This window comes from Bidens hawaiensis, unplaced genomic scaffold, assembly GCF_021521415.1.
Source record: "Bidens hawaiensis isolate Kalapana, Puna unplaced genomic scaffold, B.hawaiensis_p1.1 tig00036381_1, whole genome shotgun sequence".
Taxonomy (NCBI): domain Eukaryota; kingdom Viridiplantae; phylum Streptophyta; class Magnoliopsida; order Asterales; family Asteraceae; genus Bidens; species Bidens hawaiensis.
In genome coordinates, this window is record NW_027496352.1 from 89,050 (window position 1) to 115,679 (window position 26,630).

General features: G+C 36.0%; 2 protein-coding genes and 1 pseudogene across 2 annotated transcripts; 2 read left to right on the plus strand and 1 right to left on the minus strand.

Annotated features, from left to right (window-relative positions):
- The first annotated feature begins 1,692 nt into the window (after positions 1-1,692).
- LOC143588444 (F-box/kelch-repeat protein SKIP25 pseudogene) lies at positions 1,693-3,207 on the plus strand (annotated as a pseudogene).
- Positions 3,208-7,932: 4,725 nt separating this feature from the next.
- LOC143588445 (cocosin 1-like) lies at positions 7,933-11,626 on the plus strand. Its single transcript, XM_077069443.1, has 4 exons — positions 7,933-8,343; positions 9,050-9,294; positions 10,146-10,565; positions 11,141-11,626. Exons 1-4 carry the CDS (start codon positions 8,058-8,060, stop codon positions 11,513-11,515), a joined length of 1,326 nt encoding a protein of 441 aa, XP_076925558.1. The 5' UTR covers positions 7,933-8,057; the 3' UTR covers positions 11,516-11,626.
- Positions 11,627-24,960: 13,334 nt separating this feature from the next.
- Positions 24,961-26,274, minus strand: LOC143588446 (transcription factor MYB14-like). The gene is made up of 3 exons (XM_077069444.1): positions 25,962-26,274; positions 25,738-25,867; positions 24,961-25,459 (listed from the first exon to the last, which is right to left on the minus strand). The coding sequence occupies exons 1-3, from the start codon at positions 26,092-26,094 to the stop codon at positions 24,973-24,975; spliced, it is 750 nt and encodes a 249-aa protein (XP_076925559.1). The 5' UTR covers positions 26,095-26,274; the 3' UTR covers positions 24,961-24,972.
- Between the last annotated feature and the right edge of the window lie 356 nt (positions 26,275-26,630).

Consider the following 26,630-nt stretch of genomic DNA (forward strand, 5'->3'; position numbering starts at 1 on the left):
TCAATTAACAAAATAATCTTTTGATTCTTCTCTATGAAAATATTACATAAACTTAACAAGTAGTGAAAATTGTTAATTTTCTTATTAAATCGATTACAATTGTTATAGTAAACCATGACGTGTGTTCGATTTTCTTATAAAACATGATGAAACACAACCTAAATAAAATTAAAGAATAACTTAATATCCAATGACACTCCTCAAATTGGCACTACATTACATATATATGTAGGTGGCCTATGCAAGATCTCTGTCAACGATTTGGTTCCTTTGACGGGCATGTGATGTAATTTTCGACATTAAATCTTCTTTTGGGTCAAAGATGATCGACGAGATTAAGGTTAACTCATTCGTATAGATTAATCAGAGCTATTATTGTTAGATTAGCCCGAAATCATAAGTTAGAATTTGAAAACTTTCTTCATCAATGCTATGGTAGGGGTCATACTTTATAGCATGTTCTGTATCCAGTTGGGTACTCTTTGATCATTAATAAATCATTTATTCGATTATTTTAGAATATATAAATAATATTGCATTCTTTAGTGAGTTCTAAGTTATAGAAACATAAATATTTAACATATTTAGAGGCTGAAGAAGAGTAAGAGTAAGATATTACACACCTTTTACTTGGATTATAATATAGAATATCAATATATCATAACAATTTACTCAATAATAATCAAGTTATATGGAGTTTTCTAAACTTTCACATACTATATAGATTATAGACTAAACTTGTAATTTAATCTTATATAGAAATAATAGAAAAAGAAAAAGAAAAAGTAAAAGTAAATATAGGGTGAAGCTAATATTTGTTCATATTCAAGATCCAACTTTTGCCTTTTATTCATGATGTCCTTGGCTACTTTTTTCTTTTAATACTTTTTTCCTTCAAGTTGTACTTCTTTCTAAGCCTTTAAACATTAAAAACTAAAGTATTTCTATTAAATATATCCATATTTTAAGCAGGTTATATTCTTCTTCTTCCTTTTTTATTAACAGCCAACGATTTTTCTAAATGAACAACGAGCTAAACTCATCACATCGGGATACACTAATATTCCAATATGGTAAAACCCTCATATAAGACCAATGCACGTAAACACTCGCCCAAATGCACGATAATGCGGTGAGATAAACCCGTTTAGTTCAAGGATCCAATTAATCAGCGTCACATACTCACCTAATTTTTCATTATACCTGACGCTGTCAAAACTAAATAATAAAAAAACAGAAATCAAACTTAGATCATATAAAACACCAAACACCAAATATCTTTCTCATCACTTCACCACAAACTTATTAACTTATTTTTCTTTTAACAATATATAAATATAACACATTTGATATAAATTAATTCACGTGACTATATTAATAACTCGTCAATGTAAACAGGCGGTGAAAAAATTTAGATTCCATATAATCAATCATATTTTATTATTTTATTAACAAATATAAAAAACCGGCTATAATATAATAAATTATATCATTTTGTATTTAAAAATAAATAATAAAACAACAATTTATTAAAAAATAAAAACACACTTTTGACATCATTTTAGCTAAATATTAAACTAGCCACTCCTTTTAAAACCTCATCAACCACAAACCTTTTGCACCTCACCTATAATAATAATAATAATAATAATAATAATAATAATAATAATAATATTATTATTATTATTATTATTATTATGACCGATCCAACAGTAACCTCATGCGCCGCCGTAAACCCCACCGGAAAACGCCGTAAGCTTTCCGACGACCACCACTCTCTACTACCAGGCCTGCCGGATCACATAGCCCAAATTTGTTTATCTTATATCTCACCTGCCGTCTTATATTACGTTTGCCGGTCATGGCGCCGGCTTATTTATTCCGGCAACTTTCCACCGTTCCGGTCACTTTACACCCTCTCACTACCCACCGCCGCCGCCGTGGACGGTGGCCAAATGATCACAATGTTCTCATTCGATCCGATATGTTCGAAATGGATCGCTATCGACTCGCCACCGTTACCGCCGGATATCCACCACCTTTCGGTCCGGCATCCGTCGTTTATATCGCGTAATTTGCCGATACAAGCGTTGTCGGTCTCGGGCAATCTCGTCGTCCTCGCCGCCACCTCGGTCCACCGGAATTCGCCAATTCCCGCGTTCCCGCATCCTTTGATATTTAATCCGTTGTTAAATGCATGGTTCTCCAGTCCCCCACTTTCCACCCCCAGACGGTGGTGTGCCGCTGGAGTGGTAGGAGATACCGTGGTTGTTGCCAGCGGTATCGGGTCCCACTACACCGAGAAAGTCGCTCGGTCAGTCGAGAAACTGTCGTTTTGTAATAACGAATCCCTGTCTGGGATTTTATTACCAGACATGGAATTCAAAATTAATACAGTCATTAAATCCTCAGCACTGTCTGGTTTTAATATAATATTAAAACCAGACAGGGAAGTGGGAAATAATGACAATATTAAAACTATTAAAACACTGTCTGGTTTTGATATAAAGGCAAAACCAGACAGGAGACTGGGAAACAATGCAATCATTAAAAGTACTTCAAAATGTCAATCAAATGATGAGAAACAACATTCATATGGGAAATGGGAGACAATGCAATCACTAAAACACTCAAAGCTTTGTAGATAAGCAATCGACGCGGTCGGATGGAAAGGGAAGCTTTGTATGGTAAACGTAAAAGGCGATTACGCAAAAGAAGGGTTCATTTACGATCTAAATACCGATGAGTGGGCGGATATGCCCGTGGGGATGTTAGGGGGTTGGAGAGGGCCAACCGCGGCAATGGACGAAGAGACATTGTATGTGGTGGATGAGTCAAGGGGGTGTTGAGAAGATACAATGAAAATGGGGATAATTGGATGGAAATTATTGCGGATAAGCGGTTAAAAAGAGCGGAATATATAGCCGCGGGTGGAGGTAGAGTGTGTGTTGTTGGTGAAAAGGGTGTTGGGATTGTGGTGGTGGATGTTGTGGCGGCACCGCCGCAGTTGTGGGTGGTGGATACGCCGCTGGAACTTGATGTTTTGTCTATTCATAGTTTGCCTAGGATGTGTTTGCCGGAATTTAAGTCTCCGGTTATTGTTACACAATCCAAATAATAACTTTTCAATCTTGTATTATTTTATTTGTTTACTTATTTTTTTTAATTTGTATACGTTTGTTTTTTAGAATATCCAACTTTGTTTGTTACGAACATGGGTTACGAACCAATGGATATTGATGTCATTGACTCGATGACTCATTTGCTTATCTTTTGTTTATTTAAAAAATTTTAAAAATTATGTAGGAAATCTAAACAATAGTTTACACAATGTTTGGGAAATTGAATTGGATCTATTGAAATCTAATAAAATATTGTTTTACTAAAAACTCGGTGTTCATGCTTGAACCGGTGAGTTGAATTATGCGTAGTGGTTTTAACTTTTAAGATATTGTTAGTGTTGAAGTTTACGTTAGTGTTATGTAGAGAGTGACGTTTTAGTTAATCTATACTTATATTTTGGTGTAGTGATTTTAACTAAGAATCAACTGAAGAAAAAAAAATGATAAAAATAAATGTGATTGATTGATTGGGGACGGGCCCCATCTCTCGAACCCTTCATGTTTGTTAAAGCATTGGTGGATACTGGATAGGCCCTTGGCGGCCTCTATTGGCACACGTGTAATGGCGTTGGCTATGTATAATTGTTGAGGTGTAGATGTTGGGCGCCTACTAGGCATAGCCTTATATAAAACTCAGGTTAAGATGAATATTATCGTTGGTTAAAGATGGATTTAGAAAGATAGCATTAGGGAGAATCAGTCATGAACCTCTCGGCACTGAAATAAAGGACGTATAAAGAAAGTAGGATGGGGACATAGACAACGACTGAGAAAACTAGTACTTATAGATAGGTGGACGGTATTGCAATTTGCAAAAGTTGTAGATAGACCGTTATGGCTTTCCCAATCATTTCATCTTCAATGGATTGTAAATTGGTTCCTTTTTAGTAAAGAATACTCAATACTGGTTGTTTAAAGAAAATGGTAAAAGAATACTTAAGACTGGCTGTTTAAAGAAAATGGTAAAGGACAAACTCGATGCAAGAGACTCCTCTATACGTGAAGTGTCCTATGTATCAGACTGGCTTGAGCATGAAGTTTACATCTTTACCCTGAGCTTCTGTAAAAGAATAATGTTTTTATTACTCAATTCATAAACTTTTAAAGGAAGTAAAGAATTCTTAAAAGTAAAAGTAAAGAAATAAAAAGTTTAGATAAATCATAAAAGATAAAATAAATGAGAAGTCATGTGACATAAAGTGTTAGAAAGGTTTTCGTTTTCTAGAGTAAGCTAAAAGTTTCTTTTCTTTCCTTTTTTATTATCATTAACTTTGGTTCAAAAGTTAACTAAGATGACCATCATTTATGTAACATGTGATTAAATTATTTCATTCAAAACGATTATAAAAGAGTGATATGTTAACGGATAACAACCCGTCACATCACTTTTTTATAAATTACATAACCAAGTCTATTCATAACAAAAACTTTAAATCTTAAGATCGAAAAAAAAACTATACACGACTCGCTGAACTTTGTTAAAAAAACCATAGCCTTCGAGACTAGAAAACTAAAGCATGGTTTGACGGCGACAAAAGCTTGTTGGATATTATTTATTTATGTGGTTTAACAAGTAAACACGGAAATGTCAAGATATAAACACATTAAGATAAGGACGTCTACCAATTTTGTAATAACCTTGAATATTATACACAACCCTCAACTTAAATATTATCGCTTACATCACCCACACAATATACCGGATCTATGAACAAATAAAAAATAATAATAAATATCTCAATACTAATCAATTCAAAATGAGCATATCCCCTCCTCAATATCAAAAACTTTTAAAACAAAATAAAAAGTGAAATTACAATGTTTATTAAGTGTTTTAAAACCGGTTCAACCGGCCGTTTAACCGGATTTCGCATAGCATGCCGGTATTTTGAGTCCGGTATTTTTGGCCGGTTCGCTAGAACATCGTACCGGCGGTTTTTGTCTAAAATACCGGTTTTTACCGGCAAACCTGTTTTAAGTCCCAGAAATATTTGATATTTGCGGCTCATATTTTTTTCAAAATTACTTTTAACCCAACAATTAACATTTAAACGTATAAACTTTAAGGATACTGTTTTAAAAAGTGAGTGTTTTATATAATTTTTTTAATATGGATTAACTTTTGGATTAATTTTTGTTATGAGATCATTTACTTTTGGGTTATTTTTGGATTGAAGTTATATTTATAGGAAATTATAAGATAAACTATTCAACCGATTGAACCTCCCGGTATAACCCGGTTCAACCGGTTGTACCATTTTTAGTCAAATCCGGTACAAGTAAAATACCGGTTTTTAAAACATTGGTTTATTTGGCTCCTAATGACTCAAAAGAAAACTAACACACCATTGCACTAGTTAGATAATAAGGAACACACTATGATGGGCAACACTTGGTTCTTCGTAGGGGGGACGGGGCGGTGCGTGATAAGCCACCCATCACGCGTGATGGGTAATTGAACACCGCCGCCGGTCCTTTCTTCAAGCGTGATGGGTATGGTTGCGTGATGGCCATCACGCAAGTGATGGGTTTGAGTGATGGAAATCTCTCTCTCACACAAAAACCTATATGTATATTTATACACCCCAAATACACTCCTTTCACTCACACAAAAACCTATATGTATATATATATATGTATGTATATATACCAAAACCTATCACACCACACCACACCACACCTTCTAAAATCCATCAAATGTGATAGATTTGGAGCTAGTGATGTGGCACACCACCATTGGGTGGTGTGTGTGAGGAAAATGGAACCACCCCTCCCCCCTTATGGCATCTATATAAGTCTTAGTGAAACACCATTGTGGGCACCATTCTTCAATGTTCTTATTAGTAGGTACCGACATTTTTGAGGGACCGATAACCCATCTTAGACATACCCCAGTAGCAAATGTGGTCCTCATTTTTAGAGTGAAAATCGAGTGACTTGATTACTTAAATGATGTATGTGTAGAGTGAATATCCAAACTGGTCAATAGGGATTTCTAAATACCCCAAACCTTGAAGGGTTTTTCATGCGAAGATGGATGAAGGTGAAGAAGTAGTGTTTGGGCTATCGGAGGCGCGCAAAAGCTTGAAGCTTAGTATGGTTTGCAATGTGGAATGTAGGAGACCGAAATTGTAGTGTCTTGCCGAGGCTTCGTACACCTCCTGGCGAATCTCAACATTGATTTCTTCACAAGCGTCCATGGATAAACCGACTCCGATAACAGTTGATATGTACCAATTGCATATCATAACTTGAAAGAGAAATATGGCCGTTTTTATAGTCTTAAAAGAAGATAAAACCGATCAACTAATCAATAAACTGAACACATCACTACACAAGATAATATCGAAAGTAAAGTTTTGTTTTGCATATCACTTTCATAGTTTTGAATTTTTATTCAAATAAATAAGAAAAATATTCAAATAAATAAAAAAGAAAGAATCGCTAGAAGGAGGGCTTGAACCTCCGGCCTTGACTAATAACAGCCACACGCTCTAACCAACTGAGCTTTTCTAGCTATAATGCCTAGCTAGTCGACTCGAATATTAAAAATATGTATGTTAACATGTGGATTGGGCTATAACAAGATTTGTATTGGGCCGCTGATAATCTTAACATGGTCATAGAGTGCAAGTGTGCAACTGTTAAGTGAGTATACACAAAATACTTTTTTTTCAACTTTTGAGCAAATATTATAATACAAATATTCACCTGTGAGTTTTATTAATATATATTTAGCATTAATTTGAAAGTTATATAAATGTTATTGTATTTGCTTAACTATTGCTTGTTCTACAGCTTAGTTTAGAGTTCACTTGTATAATTATTGGTTTCTTGAACTAGAAGTGATTAGAATAGAGTATGGAGTATGGACTGTCGAAAATGAAGACGCGAATAAGAACCTGCCCAATATTGGCCTAAATAATCCTAGGTCCGATCCTTTGGCTATTATTTATTTATGTTTTCGGACTGATCTGATCCGAAACACAATCAAGGCAATCCACATTCCCGGTTTAAAAAAATGTGATTTTTTATGTGTTAAGTACATTTATAACAATTAAATTTTAGAAAATTGAAAACTATAGGTTACTACAGTGATGGTAAGTTAAATCCCTAATTAGAAAATATGTCAATTCGGGTTATATCTTTTGTTGCAAATAACCCCTAAATCATTTGCCTTCTACTTCGATAAAAAAATTATATATATGACTCACAATTTATATGTCAATTCGGAATTGAAACTAGCGTGTATATTTTAAATAGTTTATAAGAATTTAATAAATATGTAACTCAAATATTTTTAGTCAAATATATAATAATCTATTAGTTAACAATGAACAAAATTACTTATACTTAAATTCATTATTTTTTGCTAACTTTTTTTTTTGGCCTCAAATTTTCAAGCTAAAATGGTAAAAACCGAACAAACCGAAACACCGAACCAAAACCGAAAACCGAAACCGAACGGTTTCAAAGTATCAAAAAACCGAAGTTTCGGTTTTTTTGTTTGATTTTAGCCTAAACCGCACCACGCACACCCCTATTAACACGATACTAGCAAGGTACAATGAGCTTTTTTATTAGACTGGTAAATTTCTCATACATAAAAAAAAGTTAGCTAACATATGTTCCAACTAAAAAACTGTAACTCATTTACATCCTTAGGTTGATGACATTTTGTACACATTAGAAAAACAAAAAACCTTACATGTCTACAAATAAAACAAACATATATAATAAACCAAAATCAACACCAACTCTTGAACACTTACTCAACTTAATATGTGTAAAGCAACAAGCCCATACAAGCCATGCAAGCTGCAACTTGTCTCATTCTTTCTACCACAACTTCCTTATGTGTCAATCTTTAACACTCCCTCAGCTTCTTTATAACCACCATTACCACCACCACCACATCCACCACCATTAGCCACCATGTCTATCCTCTCACTCTCACTAGCCTTTCTCTTATTCTTCCATGCCTGCCTTGCTCTCCGGCCATTCGTGCAACAAACCGAAAACGAGTGTCAGATTCAATCCATCAATGCCCTTGAACCTAATGTACAAGTCACTGCTGAAGCCGGTGTAACCGAGTTCTTTAACTCTGGTGACCAGCAGTTCCAGTGTGCTGGAGTGGAGGTTATTCGCCACCGGATTAAACCACAAGGGCTTCTTTTGCCAACTTACTTAAACTCTCCACTTGTGGTCTATATTATCCAAGGTCATTATATTATTAATTTAATAATTTACTATCGGGTTAAAAGTAAATATTAATTAACAATCTGATACCTAATCCTACACTGTTTCAAATAACTGTTAGATTAGATTATATCTGACAACCGTTTTGACTAAAATAATTCAAAGTTTGACCCCCTAGGTTAAAGTTGTCGTCAAGATATTGACTGATGGCCGTTCTTACCAATATTTTTTAAAGTTTGACCTGACCCCATGTGGTTAGAACGGCTATACAGTCATTCAGACCTAAATTTTCAAAGTTTGACTTTTTGTTGGTTAAAACGGCCGAGTGAATGTTTTTTTGGATGGCCGTTTTGACTAGAAAATTTTGAACTTTTACCCCTATGTTGTAATCCAGGATATTAGTCAAAATGTCATATGGTCGTACCAACCAATAATTTTTAAAGTTTGACAACAGCCGTATGTATATTGTTTGAACAACTTTTAGTACAAAAGTTTGCAAAGTTAAACTTTTGTGGACAATTGTTTTGACAAAATATAATAATAATAATAATAATAAATAATAATAAAAAGTCAAAGTTTGACCCCAGGTCAAATGACTATTCTAACCAACACATTTCAAAGTTTAATCCACAATTGTCTGAAGTCTGAACAGGGATATTGTTTAAACGGCCATTCTGGTAAAAAATTTGACCAAAAATGTTAAAAGTTTATATTTTAAATTGTTTTAGGGAGGGGATTTCAAGGAGTAATGTTACCCGGGTGTCCGGAAACGTTTCAGTCGTCGCAACAAGTGGAAGAGCACGGATCGTTCCAAGATCGCCACCAAAAGATCCGCAATTTCCAAGAAGGCGATGTGATTGTCATCCCTGCCGGAGCGCCTCACTGGATGTACAACGACGGGCAAGAAGATATCGTTGCGGTTGTCTTGCTTGACTCCACTAGTGCTACTAACCAGCTCGACCAGTTCCATAGGGTAAATGTGTAATTATATAATAAGTTCGTCGCAAATTTGTGACCATTTTGTTATACTTTTGGTCGTTAAACTTTGCTACCATTCTCATGCAAACCGGTTGTTAATTTTGCTACGAAGAAACCAGTCCTGATTTCTGGACTGTTACTATTTCAGTCAAAATCAGTTGTTAATTTTGTAACATTTTTATTCCAGTAGCAAATCGGTCACTATGTAAGTTATATATATGCTACCGTTATTCGTTCGGTCGCTAATTTGGTTAATTAACCTTTCTAATTTTACATGAATACAGTTACAAATTCCGTCCGAATTTTGCTATATTTATGAATACCATCATAATTTGTTACCGTTATTATTTCGGTAACAAATCGATTGCTATTTGCTAACATGCAAGCGTTAAACTTTCAGTCACTAATGTTACTAATATCGTCCTTATCATCTTTGGGTCAATAATTTTACTAATAATCCTTTTGGTCATAATTTTGCTAATTTCTAGCAGTACTAATTAATTGTTACCATTATCATTTATGTCGCGTATAGGTCACTAAATTTGTTACGGTTATCATATCGGTAGCAAATCAGTCACTATATATGCCATTGTTTTCTTTTTCGTCGCTAATTATTTTTTATTGCGGTTGGTTCTAATTTTGAATTTTGATGATTGTTATTTTAGTTGCAAGTTATCAATAGTCGCAAAGTAGCAGCCAATTTGCGACTATTATGTTTTAGTCGCAAATACGCTGCCTGCTGATAATTTTGCGACTGTTTTTCTTTCGCAAATTCTGGTCGCAAATAACCTAAAAGATCATATTTTTATCCCCAAATGTTCAAAACCTATTTTTTGATGGTTACAGAGATTCTTTCTCGCTGGAAACCCGAAAGACGGAGAAGTAATAATGGGACAACAAGGCGGACAAGAGTCACCAGAAGAGGGTTCCGCCAACATTTTGCGAGCATTCGATCTTAAAATGCTCACGGAAGCGTTCAACGAGGACGAAGAAACCGCTTCAAAGCTTCAAAGCCCAGATGACACAAGGGGTCACATTGTGATTGTGGAAAATGGTCTTCAAGTTATCCGACCACCGATCCAAATTCAACAAGACAATGGTTTAGAAGAAACCCTTTGCTCACCTAAACTAACGTTCCACATCAACGATGTTTCGCGTCCGGATTACTTCAACCCGGAAGCCGGTTGGACCACTCAGCTTAACGGTTTCAAATTGCCTATTCTTCAAACGCTTCAACTTAGTGCCGAAAGAGGAGTTCTGCATAACGTAAGTAGTAATTATCGGCTTTCATTCCGTAAGAAAAGAAAACCGTCAGTGAAATGAGTTACCGACGACAATCCGTCGGTGATGCTCTATCAGTAATTTGATTATTGAGTCTTCTCTTTTAGAGACTCACACCGAAAATTCGGTTTTTTAGTTTTTAAAAACCGTTAAGTTTTGGTTTTCTCAGTTTTAGTTTCTGCTAAAAAAAATTGACTTGTGCCTCTTAAACTTTGATCCTAAATATGTTTATTTGTTAATGAGATATTTAACGACAATCTAATCTACTACTAGTTAATTATTAATTAACTGTTATACATTTGAGCTATAATATATAGGCTACACTATTAACATTTTTATAAATTATGTAGCATTTAAATTAAAAATGAAAATAAAATCTATAAATTCAGTTCAGGTCAGTTTTTCAGTTTTAATTACATGTGAAGCCGAACTGAAATTCAACTTTTACGAAAAACTAAAACCAAGTATCCTTTGGTTTTTGTATGGGTCCGGTGATACTTATTTGTTTAGTACTGACATAATCGACTCAAAATGTTCTCTTTGATCCTTTTGAATAACAGAATGCTATGGTATCACCATACTGGATTACAAACGCGCACGATGTCATCTACATTACACACGGATACATGAGGATGCAGATTGTAAGCAACGAGGGAGAAGCGGTATACGACAACGTGATCCAGGAGGGGCAGGTAGTGGTGGTGCCACAGAATTTTGTGGTAGTGAAATATGCCGGAAAACAAGGGTGCGGATGGATATCGTTCAGGACTAATGACAACGCGATGATCAACACCTTGTCGGGGAGTTCATCGGCTGTTAAGGCGTTGCCTGTTGGTGTGATCATGAATGCTTACCGGATGTCGCCGGAGGATGCGTGGAGTTTGAAGAATAATAGAAAGGAGTCGTTGATGTTTAAGCCTAGTTTTAATTACTAACTGAGCTAGGAGGTAATGGCAATCCATGTGAGGAATAATAAGATGTTTAAGCTAGTTATGTGTAATGTAACAGTTTTAATCTATCTATGTTGAAGGAAATAAGAGGCTTTTTTTAACAAAAGTAAAACAACCGAACCCAGTAAAATTCACACCAATAGCACACATATTAGCAGGGTCTAGGGAGGGTGAGATGTAGATAAATCGTTTTGTTAATCTAAAAATCAAGCAAAACAGTTTTGTTATAATGCCAAGAACAAACCATCGTTAGTCTTTATCATAGAAGGGGGATTCTGCGATCAGCCTCCAGTGCGAGAATAAGTAGTTGTTCTTAAGGGGTGGAAATGCAAGGATCGATTGGAAATGTAAAGTGTTTTAAGTGGTGAGTATGAGAGTTCGAGTGTGTTTCGCTCGAGAGCTAAGGGCCATATTTAAAGTGGAATTGGATGGGTTCGTCACATCTTCGTCTTTCGTGTATCTGCTACTCGTCTTTCTGCTCGTGCAAGGTCTATCCTTATCCTTTTGGTGTGAGTAGGCCAAGTCGCGGCAATTTACTTATTCCCTAGATGTTGATCCCTTTTTTGTCGGGAAAATGGCCAAAATTGCCCTTTTGATAAATTATATTCCTTGACTAGCCTCCCTTTTTCTAAAATTCCCAAAATAGCCAATCTATAAATGTCAGTTCAAACTGATTAGAACTGATAGCCGACTGTTTATACAGTCACGTCCAGACAAAAAGGGAGGCTAATCAAGGAATATACCTGTCAATTTGGTCATTTTAATCATTTTGTCAAGTTCCTATTTTCGTGTCTTTGACTTTGGATAAGTTGAAATGCTATATTATACTATACTTTTACGGTTTTCTGTTGACGTGGACCGTAGCGTGTACATTCGGTTTGCTTGTCGAGTAGAAGCGGGATCGTTCCCACGTCATCATGTGACAATAAATAATTATGACTTGATACAATGATACGTGTCTATGTTTCAGTTTGATTCATACACGATGTAATAGTGTCGAGGGTTACATGAATGAATTGATTGCTACATGTATATTAAAGTTATGACTTGATACGTGTCTATATTTCAGTTTGGTTCATACACGATGTAATAGTGCATATGATTACACATTTACATGGATTGATTGCTACAGATATCACAATAGCGTGTGGTGTTGAAATAGTGTTCTCAAGTTTATTATTAAAATACAAACAAATAAAAAAATATAATATAATACAAATAGAAAAAATCAAATGGTGGGTTCATCAATTTCTTAGACCACGCGTAGTGGCTCGTTTAGGATTCCACAACGAGCCAAACACCGCCCCCGCCCCTCGTTTTCCTCTTCGTTTTGGCCCTGCTCATTTTGTGTAGTCAACGTTCATTTTACACGATGGTGGGGCCAGAGCTTTAAAGAACCAATGAAAAAGAAGGTGCCCACCCCCCCCCCCCCCCAAAAAAAAAAAAAAAAAAAAAACACAACACCCACACACACCCCATTATGCATGGTCTTAGCTTTCTTAATTTTCACATCAAGTATTTTGCTTATACTAGAAAACACTAGCTAGATATGGAGGGTTCATAGATTTCTTAGCTTTCTTAATTTTCAGATTAAGTGTTTTGCTTATGCTCGAAAACAATAGCCAGATAGAACAAATAGCTCATATAAGAAAAAAACGAGATGTTTTTCTTTTCGGTTGACAATTAGAATTATTATAATACAACACTTTGGCCTTCGGGGTTTGATGTTGTGGGTCAAACATTCATTACAGTTTTACGGTATTCTCAATAAGACATAGATCAATGTAAAAAAGCATAGATCTATAATATCTCGAACTTACATAAAAAAATTGTGAAAATAACCTTGAAAACAAAATGTCATTTAAATCTTACTCTAAACCACTAAAAACTTCAAATTATTGACTGAGGTTGTTTGATATTTTTAAATTTTTGCATAGATCTATAATATCTCGAACTTATATAAAAAAATGTGAAAATAACCTTGAAAAAAACGTCCTTTAATCTTACTCTAAACCATTAAAAACTTCAAATTATTGACTGAGGTTGTTTGATATTTTTAAATTTTCGCATAGATCTCGAACTTATATAAAAAAATTGTGAAAACAACCTTGAAAAAAAAACATCCTTTAAATCTTACTCTAAACCACTAAAAACTTCAAATTATTGACTAAGGTTTTTGGTATTTTTTAAATTTTCGCTTACTTGTTGAGTTTGAAGATTGAAATGATGACATCAAAGAGTACGAAAGGCTTTAAATCCACTTAGATATATTTGACCTAACATCATAAATGGGCATGTAACTTTTTTCAATAATCGAATCCCATCACTAATATATGAAAAAGGTATAACAAGTACCACTTTATACCAAAAACTTGTATTTTTTTCAAATGTGGGTGCAACTGTGGACAATTGATGTCGACTAGAATTGGATCTTAGGAAAATTCACACACTAGAGGAAAAATAAAAAAATATATAATAAATCACAGAGAAATTTGGAGAGGAAACTATTCATTCGTTGGTGATTATCTTAATAATAATACAAACGTCTTATGTATTCAGATACAACTAAGCCCATAAGCATTTGTATTATACACTATTAATATTATATACTAAATAATGTTGGCTCGGTTCTTCTGGACCGATGTTAACTAATACTACTAGATTAGTTATGCTGCCTCACTAAAACCTTACAAAGAAAATCCAGTAAGACAAAACTTAGTTAAGGAAAAAGTGTACATCGTTTGTATTTTTTTCCCTCAATTGAACATAATCTCTAAGTCTTTAAAAGTTAATCTCCTACTATTGTTGCTTGACTTGATTTTGATGTAGTCGTCTCTAATCAGAACTATGCAAGTTACAGTGTCTTCATAAATAGTCTTTGGGTACTTCATGATTTGGTCCAAACCGCATGCCTCTTATAAGTTTTGAATCATTAACTTCATGAGTGAAAGTGTATTTGAATTATAGTCGAGCTCAGTGCAAGTCTAATGGATATCCTGCATAAACATAGCATGGGACTCTGTACTTTGTTTACAGAACAAATCCATGCCTCGAGTCCTTTAAAGATATTAACTTATCATATAATACGCTTAATGATGTCGCCTTATTAAAAAACTCTGTTAAGGAAACCCGATGGGACAAAACCATAGCTAAGGGGGGAAACGTGCATCATGTATATTAAATAATAAACAACATATTTCAGGATGATGTTAGATCGATACTTCAGGACATATAAGATAATTTGATATTGATAACCTACAACAAACCAAAGAGAAACTTAAAAGAGGTATCATTCATCCATTAGAGATTATCTTAATAACAATACATCATCTTCATCATCATTATCATCATATATACACATATACAACTAAGCCCATAAACACTTGAGTCTGACTATAAAACAGTCTGCATTCATAACAAATACAAACTTTTAAAAACAGTAACACGCAAGTTATAAGACTCACCATATATAAAATTTTTGAGAATTATAGACATTTGATGTCTCCTAGTGTATTTATAAGTTATTAAATATGCACGTAAATTTATTAATAAGTAATAACACAAAGCCGAACTTAACTTTTAAATCGAAGCTAGCTTGTGCTTTTGTAAGTCAAAACCAGCCAAGCTCGGGCATGACTCGGCTCGTTTTACACCCTCAACCCTTGGCCTTATCCAGAAATGCGAGGGTAAAATGTCCAAACAAGGGTAAGATTCTTTTTGAACTAAAGGACGAGAGTTTCAATAAAAGGAAGACCCACAAACAGCAACTAAAATTCAAACTCACAAAAGAATAAAAATTAAAAAGCACAACTCACGAGACCACGTTACCTGCTGCTGTTACTTAATATTATTATTATTATTAACCATTGCCCAAACATGTTGCCAAACTCAGATCCCAAATCTCACTTATCCTGCAACAACTCCAGTTAACCTTTCGTTAGCAAGCTACACCAAATCCAACAAACAAAATGAACAACAACAACAACCACAACCATGGTACATTAATAAGTCTAGTTCTTATACTTGTTATGCTTCCTACTGGTACTGAATCTGCTGGACGGATGGGATTTGTTTACACTAGAAACAGAGGAAGATGCACTCCACAGTATGTTATGTTTTATTGTTTTATTCTCTCTTTGCATAGTTAATAAGTATGGATAGAGTATTATATATAGATGTTGAAAACATGAAATGTGTGACATATTATAAATTTATGAGGTGTACACAAACCATATGACATCTAATCCATTTCAAACGGTTGTCCGAAAGAGGTCGGATATTGTCCAAACGTCTCACCAATAGTTTTTAAAGTAAGACTTTGGTCAGAACGGCTGTCTGGATATTGTCCAAACGGCTGTTCTCACCAATAGTTTTTTAAGTTTGACTCAAGTCAGAATGTCCAAATGGTCGTGTTATGACCAATAATTTTCAAAGTTACTCCGGTTAGAAGGTCGTCCGGATATTGTCTAAACGGTTGTTCTCACCAATAATTTTCGAAGTTTGAGTATTGTCCAAATGGCCGTTCTCACTAGTAAATTTTAAAGCAAAACTTTTGTCCAGATATTGGCTAAACGGCTGTTTTGACCAATATTATTCAGAGTGTGGTATTGGCTAAACGTCTCTGACAAATAATTTTTAAAGTTTGACTCCTGTCAGAACGGTTGTCCGGATATATGCCAAACAACCGTTCTCACAAATAATTTTTAAAGTTTTACTCCGATCAGAACAACCTCCCGGATATTCTCCAAACTTCCGTTCTTGTTGGTAAGATTCAAAATTTGACACTTTGACCCCCGTTAGAAGACTCAGAATGTTTGTCTGGATATTGTCCAAACGGCTGTTTTGACCAGTACTTTTCAAAGTGTGCGTGAAGAGGTAGGTCCCAGCAGAGCCCAGTTGGACCCACAGGACTCACCTTGAAGAGAGACGTCTGCGCAGAAACCAACTGGATCCGCAGGACCCACCATGCTCAGAGACGTGACGTCCTTACGCGCAGTACGCAAGCTGTTCCCGCAGGAAATGCCTCCCAATGGTGAAGTACTCCGCCTGTTCCCGCAGCTGCGGATACAAGCCATCAGGGAAGGCCACCCGCGCAGCAAGGCTACACGCACAAGGCACTTAGCTCTCAATAATTCAGTTGTCACTTGAAGGAATGAGCAAAGCCGGGAACAATCCCGCACAAAGGCGGGAGGGGGAATACTCCCGCCCAAATGAGCCAGTCCGTACGATACTGGAAGATCTTTTGTACTGTACCTGACGAGGTATGGGCAAAAGATCTGACCAGAGATACGACAGCCCATTGACAACAGTATGGCGAGCAGCATGCTCTTGTACTGTATGTCACTATTAGCCGCTACCTACTCACCAACTCCTGTCATACCACGTGCATAGCCTGCAGTTGATGGAAAAGGAATAGTACACAGCAGGCCTGGTCACTGTCAGCCGCTGCCTACCCACCAACTGCCAGCATGGCACGTGCGTAGGCCAGAGTTGGTGGAACAGGAATACTATTCAGCCGGCTATACCCTCTTGGAAACCTACCTTCGGCTATAAATACCCGCTCTTGTACTGTATGTCACTATTAGCCGCTACCTACTCACCAACTCCTGTCATACCACGTGCATAGCCTGCAGTTGATGGAAAAGGAATAGTACACAGCAGGCCTGGTCACTGTCAGCCGCTGCCTACCCACCAACTGCCAGCATGGCACGTGCGTAGGCCAGAGTTGGTGGAACAGGAATACTATTCAGCCGGCTATACCCTCTTGGAAACCTACCTTCGGCTATAAATACCCCAAATGGTATGATCATCTCATCTTATCTTGTATCTTACATCTTATACCTGATATCTGCTCTAGCAATCTCTTAATATACATTTATATTCAAGAGCAATCTAGTCTGATTCTCACGCCGGAGGGTGGTCACAAGGAGGTACCCCCCCCTTCTCAGTGACGAGCTCACGGTGTCTGTTTTGCAGGTTATCAGAAGAACCATCTTTGCCGGATCTAACCCCTCGTGGGAACCATCTATTTAACCCCCAGATTATCCGTAATCTGCCCGGGGTAACTTAGTGTTTCTTCATTGGCGCCATCTGTGCATAAAAGCTAGAACTTCATTTCTTTTCAGTTTTTTCAAACTTCTGGAAAGATGGTTAAAGAAACTCCGGTAACCACAACCCCAGTTACTGAGGGGAATACCGGCGACTACACAGTTTTTACGAACACTACCCCGGTTACCCAAGCCGGGGCAAGTGCAGTAAATTTTACGAACACTACCCCAGTTACCCAAGCTGGGGCAAGTGCAGTAAATAATCGCTCACTAGGATTCACCGATACCCAGTTAGAGAGACAACGAACGAGGCTCCCCCGCCAAACACTCGATGAAGTTAAAGCGTGGGCGGAAGCACGTCAAAAAGAATTCCAAGCCGAGTTGGATGAACGCTTACGTTCACTCCAACAGCCTGAGGAATTCGGAGAGTACTGGGACAATGATTCGGAGGAATCCGATAGTGACGCAAACCCTCGTCATAGGGCGAAAGGGAAGCGTAAGGAAACGGACTCCCAACCGAGAAGGCGTTTTGGAGAAACCTTCAAACCAAAAAACGCAGGTGGAAACCCATGTGACTTCTCCAAAACATTTACACCAACCGCTGCAAAGGCGGGAACGTCCAAATTTGCAAGGGACATTGCGGAAGAAATCGTCCCGAAAAGTGCCAAACAGATGTCAAACATCGGCACTTACGATGGTATATCTGATCCAGACGATCATTTGAACAGGTTCATAGCGGGGGCAACCGTCAGTAGTTGGACGGAACCTACGTGGTGTTACATGTTCCAAATGACGCTTGTTGGGGCAGCTAGAGCGTGGTTCGATCGTCTACCGGTCCACCACATCTACGATTGGGAAGACTTCCAGCAAAAATTTAGCCAACACTTCAGCCAACAAAGAAAGTATACCGAAGAGCAATGGACAATCCTCAAATGCATTCGAGAGGAAGATGAATCTTTGCCAGACTTCATCACTCGCTTCAACTCAAAGAAGCTAAGTCTGGGTAATGTTAGCGAAGATCTTGTTCGCGCTGCTTTCATCCAGGGCGCAAACGACCCAGAGCTCATCCGCACCTTAACGGGTAAAGATGGCATGCCATCCACATGGGATGCCATCATGACAGCAGCTAAACGCTTTGCGGAAACGGAGAAGCAACTGGGTAGAGATCTCCCCCAGAGCACAAACATCTACACCCAGAAAACAAGAGAAGACAACGTCCTTACCGCCCGACTAAACAAAAAGCGGAAGCTAGGCATTTGGCAGTCAAGGGTAAACTTTGACACCTCATCCGGCTTGCAACATCGGTTAGGCGGAAGGGATAACGTATAGTCGAACCAGAACTCCAGATGGACGCCACTCACCAAAAGCGTCACCGAGATATTCGCCACTGAGGAGCTCCCATGGCCAAAGGCTCCAATAATCCGACATCGTCACAATGCTGATCGGAGCAAATACTGTGACTTTCACAGGACAAAAGGCCACAACACTGAAGAATGCACAGACGCAAAGGACATCGTCGAAGCATTTGTCAGAGATGGGACGCTCGCACACCTCGTGGCGTAACGAACGCTGAGCAGGCTGATGCGTGTAGAACCCCAGCTGGGGAAAACACGAATAAAATTGCAGCTTCAATACCGGAGACTACATACTGCGTAAACAACGAGATCCCGAACCAGGTCACTTTGGATATATCCTTCCTTCATTTGCGAGACACAAGCTGCATTATCTTCATAGATAGGAGTTGGAATTCGATCTTTCTCTAGTCCACAAGAAATCAATATGTGTCGTGACATAGATCTTAACCATACACATTCTCTTGAAGCTTCATGCAATGCAATGACTTCAGCATGATTTGAAGATGTTGCAATGAGTGTTTGTTTCTGAGAACGCCATGAAATCGCAGTTCCTCCATTCTTAAATACGTATCCAGTTTGAGATTTTGCTTTATGGGGATCAGATAAATAACCTGCATCTGCATAACCAACTAACCCTTCTTTTGAATCGTTAGGATAAAATAAACCTAAATCAACAGTTCCTTTTAAACACCGAAAAATATGTTTAATGCCATTCCAATGTCTTTTAGTAGGGGATGAACTGAATCTTGCCAATAAATTAACTGCAAAAGAAATGTCAGGTCTTGTACAGTTAGTAAGATACATAAGTGCTCCAATTGCACTGAGGTATGGTACTTCGGGACCAAGAATCTCTTCATTATCTTCGCAAGGACGAAATGGATCATTGTCAACATTGAGTGATCTAACAACCATCGGTGTGCTTAAAGGATTTGCTTTGTCCATATTGAAACGTTTTAAGAGTTTCTCAGTATAAGTTGACTGATGCACAAGTATCCCATTATGCATATGCTCAATTTGTAAACCAAGACAATATTTGGTTTTTCCAAGGTCTTTCATTTCGAATTCTTTCTTTAAAAGAGCAATTGCTTCATTAATTTCTTTTTGTGTCCCAATTAAATTTAGATCGTCAACATACACAGCTATGATCACACATCCTGATGTTGTCTTCTTGATGAAGACACATGGACAAATAAGATTATTTGTGTATCCTTTGCTTATCAAATAATCACTCAAACGATTGTACCACATCCTTCCAGATTGTTTCAGTCCATACAAGGATCTTTGTAATTTGATGGAATACATTTCCTTAGGCTTTGAGCTTATTGCATCGGGGAGTTTAAATCCTTCGGGAATTTTCATATAAATGTCACTATCTAGTGATCCATACAAGTAAGCTGTGACAACATCCATAAGGCGCATCTCTAAATTTTTAGAGACTGCTAAGCTGATTAATTATCTAAACGTAATAGCATCCATGACAGGAGAATACGTTTCTTCATAGTCAATTCCTGGCCTCTGAGAAAAACCTTGAGCTACAAGTCTTGCTTTATATCTTGTAACTTCATTTTTCTCATTTCGTTTTCTCACAAAAACCCATTTATATCCTACAGGTTTCATTGACTTTGGTGTAATGACAATAGGTCCAAAAACCTTTTGATTGTTTAGTGAGTTTAATTCAGCTTGCATAGCATCTTTCCATTTGTTCCAATCTTGTCGATTTTTACAATCATCTACAGATTTTGGTTCAGGGTCATCATTTTCTTCCATGATATCGCTTGCCACAGAATAAGAAAATATATCATCAATATTTTCCATTTCATCTCGATCCCACATTATATGTGATTTACCATAGTTTATTGACAATTCTTTATTGGAATCATTTATTTCTCCCTGAGGAAATGTTATATCATTTATTCTTTCCTGAGGGAAGGTTTTGTCAATCATTCCTTCCTTAGGGTCAGTATCCTTCTCAGAACCCTTTCTTTTTCGAGGATTTTTATCCTTTGAACCAATTGGCCTTCCACGTTTTAAACGTTTTTGAGATTCATGAGGTGCATTATTATGGTTTTGCTTGCTTGGAATCTCAACTCGAGCTGGAGCATTAGCAGCTGGTATATGAGATTTAGTGACCCTGTTTATATCAGTAAATGCATCAGGTAACTGATTTGCAATTTCTTGTAGATGTATTATTTTTTGAACCTCTGTCTCACTTTGTTTTGATCTTGGGTCTAGGTGTAACAATGATGGCACACACCATGATATATCTCTTTCTTGCTTTTTCATTTCTCCCCCTAATGTCGGGAACATTGTCTCGTTAAAATGACAATCAGCAAAACGTGCTGTAAATACATCACCTGTTAAAGGTTCAAGGTATCTTATGATGGAAGATGTTTCATATCCAACATATATTCCCAACCTTCTTTGGGGACCCATTTTTGTGCGTTGTGGTGGTGCAATAGGAACATACACAGCACAACCAAAAATTCTAAGATGAGAGATATTTGGCTCATTTCCAGAAACAAGTTGTGTGGGAGAGTATTTATGATTTGCACTTGGTCTCACGCGGATTAATGATCCAGCATGCATAATGGCATGACCCCAAATAGAAACAGGGAGTTTTGTCCTCATTATTAATGGTCTAGCTATTAGCTGTAGGCGTTTGATCAACGACTCGGCTAAGCCATTTTGTGTGTGTACATGAGCAACAGGGTGTTCTACAACAATCCCCACAGACATGCAATAATCATCAAAAGCATGTGATGTAAATTCTCCCGCATTATCAAGCCTTACTCTTTTAATGGTATAATCTGGAAAATGTGCACGTAATTTGATAATTTGAGCAAGAAATTTTGCAAAAGCAACATTACGAGTCGATAATAAAGAGATATTAGACCATCTGCTGGATGCGTCTATTAAGACCATGAAGTATCTAAATGGTCCACTTGGTGGATGAATTGGTCCACATATGCCACCTTGAATTCTTTCAAGAAACATTGGTGTTTCTTTATCGACTTTTAATGGCGAATGCCTTGTAATTAATTTTCCAAGAGAACAAGATGTACATTGAGGCATTTTATCTATTTTGTGGATCTTTTGACCTTTCAGTGGATGCCCATGTGTATTTTCAATGATCCTTTTCATCAATGTGGATCCTGGATGGCCTAATCTGTCATGCCATAAGTTTATGATACCAGAATCGCAACAATTTTCTTTGACTGCCATATGTGCTTGAGGCACATTTATATATGTATAATGCAAACCAGAATGGAGCATTGGCAATTTTTCCAATATTTGATCTTTGCTTATGATATGCAAATATTTTTCATTACTAACCGTCCTTGACTGAGTATCATATCCATTATGATATATGTTTCTGAAACTCAACAAATTTCTTGTTGATTTTGGGGAAAATAAAGCATTTTCTATTTTGAGCTTTGTACCATTTGGTAATGCTAAATTAGCTTTTTCCACTCCTTCTATCAAGTTTGTAGGACCTGATATTGTATTGATGATCCCTTTTGTTGGTTTCAGTTTATAAAAATATTTTTTAGATCTAAGTATAGTATGCGTGGCTCCACTATCCGCTATACATATATCTTCTTCATTTGTTTGATCTTGTGCTCCGGTGATTTTCATTTTAAATCTTGAAAAATATTAAGAAAAAAAATAAGTGTATAACGAAGACATATGATATTTAATAAGAACTTTATTTAATTTAAACACAAGTAGTGCATGAAAGAGGAACTACATAATTAAAGATAATGAGAACACACTTAATAATTGCATCTAATTATAGTAGTCAAGCAACTTTGTTTCAAAGTTCCACTCCAAAGTCTTCAACGCTCAGCTCAGCATTGATATTATTAAAGTTATCAACATGGTTCACTTCTTTCTCTTTTCCTTTTAGAGAGGCTTGGTATAGTTCACACAGATGTGGAGCTGTGCGACAAGCCTTTGCCCAGTGGTTTGTACTTCCACATCTAAAACATGAAGTGCAATTGTTTTCGGACCTACCAGCTTCATTCCATTTATTTTGGTGGTTGGAATAGGTATTGTGTGGGACATGATAATTATTGGCTCTCTGGTTACGACCATGACCACGACCACGACCGTAAGAGTTATTGTTCCATTTGAATGGATGCTTACGATCATTAAAATGCCTTTTGTCAAAATGACCACGTCCACGTCCACGGCCTCGTCCTCGACTTTGTTCCCATTTATAATCAGAATTTTTATGAGAACTTTTGTGAGCAACATGTGCTTCTGGTATTGCTAATGAACCCGTGGGTCGAGATTGATGATTTTTCATCAATAATTCATTATTTTTCTCTGCTACAAGGAGTAATGCATTTAGATCAGAGTATCTCCTAAAATTCTGCAAACGATAATGTGTATGCAAGTTTATATTTGATGCATGAAACGTGGAGAAAGTTTTCTCTAACTTTTCTTCCTCTGTTACGGGATACCCACAAAATTCTAGCATTGAACAAATTCGGTATAAAGCAGAGGTGTAATCATTTACCCTCTTAAAATCTTGGAACCTAAGACTGTTCCATTCATCTCTAGAAGTAGGAAGTAAAACTTCCCTTAGATGACCGAATCTGCTTTTCAAATCTTCCCATATCATATATGGGTTATCATAATTAAAATATTCATGCTGTAATAATTCATCAATATGTTTATGGATGAAAACATCAGCTCTTGCTTTATCCTGGTCAGAGCAATCATTGTATTCTTGGATTGTGTCTAACACACCATAGATTTTAAATGTCTTTTGACATTTGCTGTCCAAGATATATAATTTTCTCCAGAAATGTTGAGTGCAGGGAATTCGAGTTTTGCTATATTTGACATTTTGTTGCTAAACATAATAGAGCAAATAATAAGATAAATATTAGAATCCATATATATCAATCAACAATGAGATACAATACATTGGTAGAGCTATAAACATATAAAAGAAAAAGAAAATGCCGAAATATTCAGATGGGAGATTAAAAATTAGAATGAGAAGTAGTATAAGCATTATAGTGACCAACAGTAAAACCGGGTGAATCATTTTGAGAACTTAATCTTGGATAAATTTAATAAGAAGAATGTTTGTTGTAAATGAAATGGGGTTAATGATTGGTTATTTATAGTGAAAATTTATAACCTTTTTACAACGGTTATATTACCGTTTTATAACGGTAACATTACGGTTTGTATGTGTGTGTATATTAATTATTTTAAAGTAAGATAATAAATAAGATATTAAATACAATTTATTTTATAAAATATATAATTAGTATGCACAATAATAAGAATAGAATTGTTAGTGTAAATAAATCTAACTTCTAAATGAGATATTAGTGTGCATATATAAATAAAAGTTAGAATAGTTATCAAATTTTAATAACAATGTTTATACACCTTTGTGTCTATTACCTTTCTTGGTTAGGATATAAGCGGCTCGTGCTGATAACGTGTTATGATATTAGCCCTAAATATAACAAGCTTATTAGAATAATATATGAACTTGGAGTTAACAAGAAACAAGGAAATATGAGAATATGAGAATTTTTACTGGATACATTAAATCGATCAAGATACATAGTATTTATAATATCAAAACACTGTTTATAATCACTATTTAGGGGGACAAGATTATATCATTGGTTTGACAAATGAAAAGTGTGTCATACACAAAAAGTGTCGGTGGTTCACAACATCATTATTTATTTTAACAAATATGAATTGATACATATTTTTAGAAATTTCTTAAAAGTTTAAAGTAGAAAAAATAAGTAATAAAAATATAATATAATATTCTACATATTAAAACCTATATAAGTTTTAACTTTTCATATTCTAAATATGCACACACATTTATGTTTGCTAAATTCTAGTCTAAAACAAATATCTAAAACTAAAGTAAAATGATTTATAGATGTATCTAATATATATATAGCTAATGTATTGATTTAAAAAAAAATACAAATACAATTGTTAGAAGAGTTTATGTAAAAAAAAAAATCTAACTAAAAAAACCACATGTCATCTATTCTTCTCCTCTTGTGAACACATTGAACCAAAAGTCCATATCATCATGCATATTTGACTCAAACCCACATCCACTTAGATTATTTTGACCAATGTTTTCATGCACTACCGGCACTTCACCGGAGTTGTCACCTGAAAACACCTCCGACCAAAACTCATCATCCATTTCCGGAAAGTTTTCAAAACCCATGTCTTCCATGCACAAGTTATATTCATTTGTACTTGTAGTCATTGAAGATATGTCGGTACACGAAGGTTGTGGCGAATCGATTTGATTGTAACTCGTTTGAGGGCTCGAATTCGTCTCTAAGTGCGATAATGGGGTACCGTTTGTTTCGGATTCTTCGGTTGTTTGTTGAATTTCAGAGGTGTTGGTGGTGTCATCATTAGGGTTAGGTTTCACTCTCTTTTTTAAATGTGTGTGCCAGACATTTTTTATCTCGTTATCTGTTCTTCCAGGTAACCTAGCAGCAATAGCCGACCATCTGCAATTCACATCACAAGATCAATAAACTTTCCTAGTTCATAATTAGGGTTGTTCTGAACGTACTCAGTACATTGCATACTTTTATTCGATGTTATCTACAGTACGTTTAGCCAACCTCATATTAATTATGAGCAGGCTAAACATGCCCCACTAATAATTTTTCATGACACTTTCTTGAAAATATAATATAAAAGGTTTTATTTTGTTTTTTATGTTTAAGAAAAAATATTATTAATGTGACGAGTTACATTTATGTAACAATAAAAAAGTACGAACCTATTTCCCATAAGGGCATGTAACTTAATGATGTTATCTTCTTCCTCTTTACTAAAGTTACCCCTTTTAATATCGGGTCGTAAATAATTAGTCCATCTCAACCGACAACTTTTCCCGCACCTCAACAAGCCTGATAACACCAACACAAATAAAACCAACATTAAACCATGAAAGTTATCAAACAACATCATTCGCAAACTTCTTATTCGTGTTTTAACAATTACCGGCATGTTTAGGAAGAGCGCGCCAATTCGGGTGACCGTTTTTATTAATATAATCCACAAGAATTTGATCTTCTTCCCTACTCCAAGGGCCTTTCTTCAAACCCATCTTTTCACAACATGGAGCTCTGACCATTTTTGTCAAAAGTTTTTGTTTGTTGATACTTGATAGAGTTCTTGGATATTAGAAATGGTGAGTTGAATGAGAATAGAATTGAGGGTTAAATAGGGGGTGTAGGAAGGGTCCAGGAAGATGACTAGCAACTCAAGTGGAGTGAGGGTCCATAGGCAGCCGTATTAAGCTAGCCAGCCAGGTTGACCATGGTCTTATAATATATTATTAATATATGTAATGTAATAGTATCATGTGGGCTCTTTGTGTCATTTTTTTGTCACAATCGGTATCTACTTGAGAGTTATTTATTTTGAAAGTAATTTGCAAGATATTTAGAGTTTATATTTGATTTATTAATGAAACTGATAGGCACATGGGGATTTAGAATATTAGACCAGTTATTTTATTAATAGTTTAGATATTATTTAATATATAAATTTGGACTAAGTTTTTATATGATAATTTGAGGATATGTTTATTGCAAAGTTGATAACATTTTAAAACCTACAAGAAAGACATAATATGCTTATATCTTATGCATAAAGTTATAACAGTTA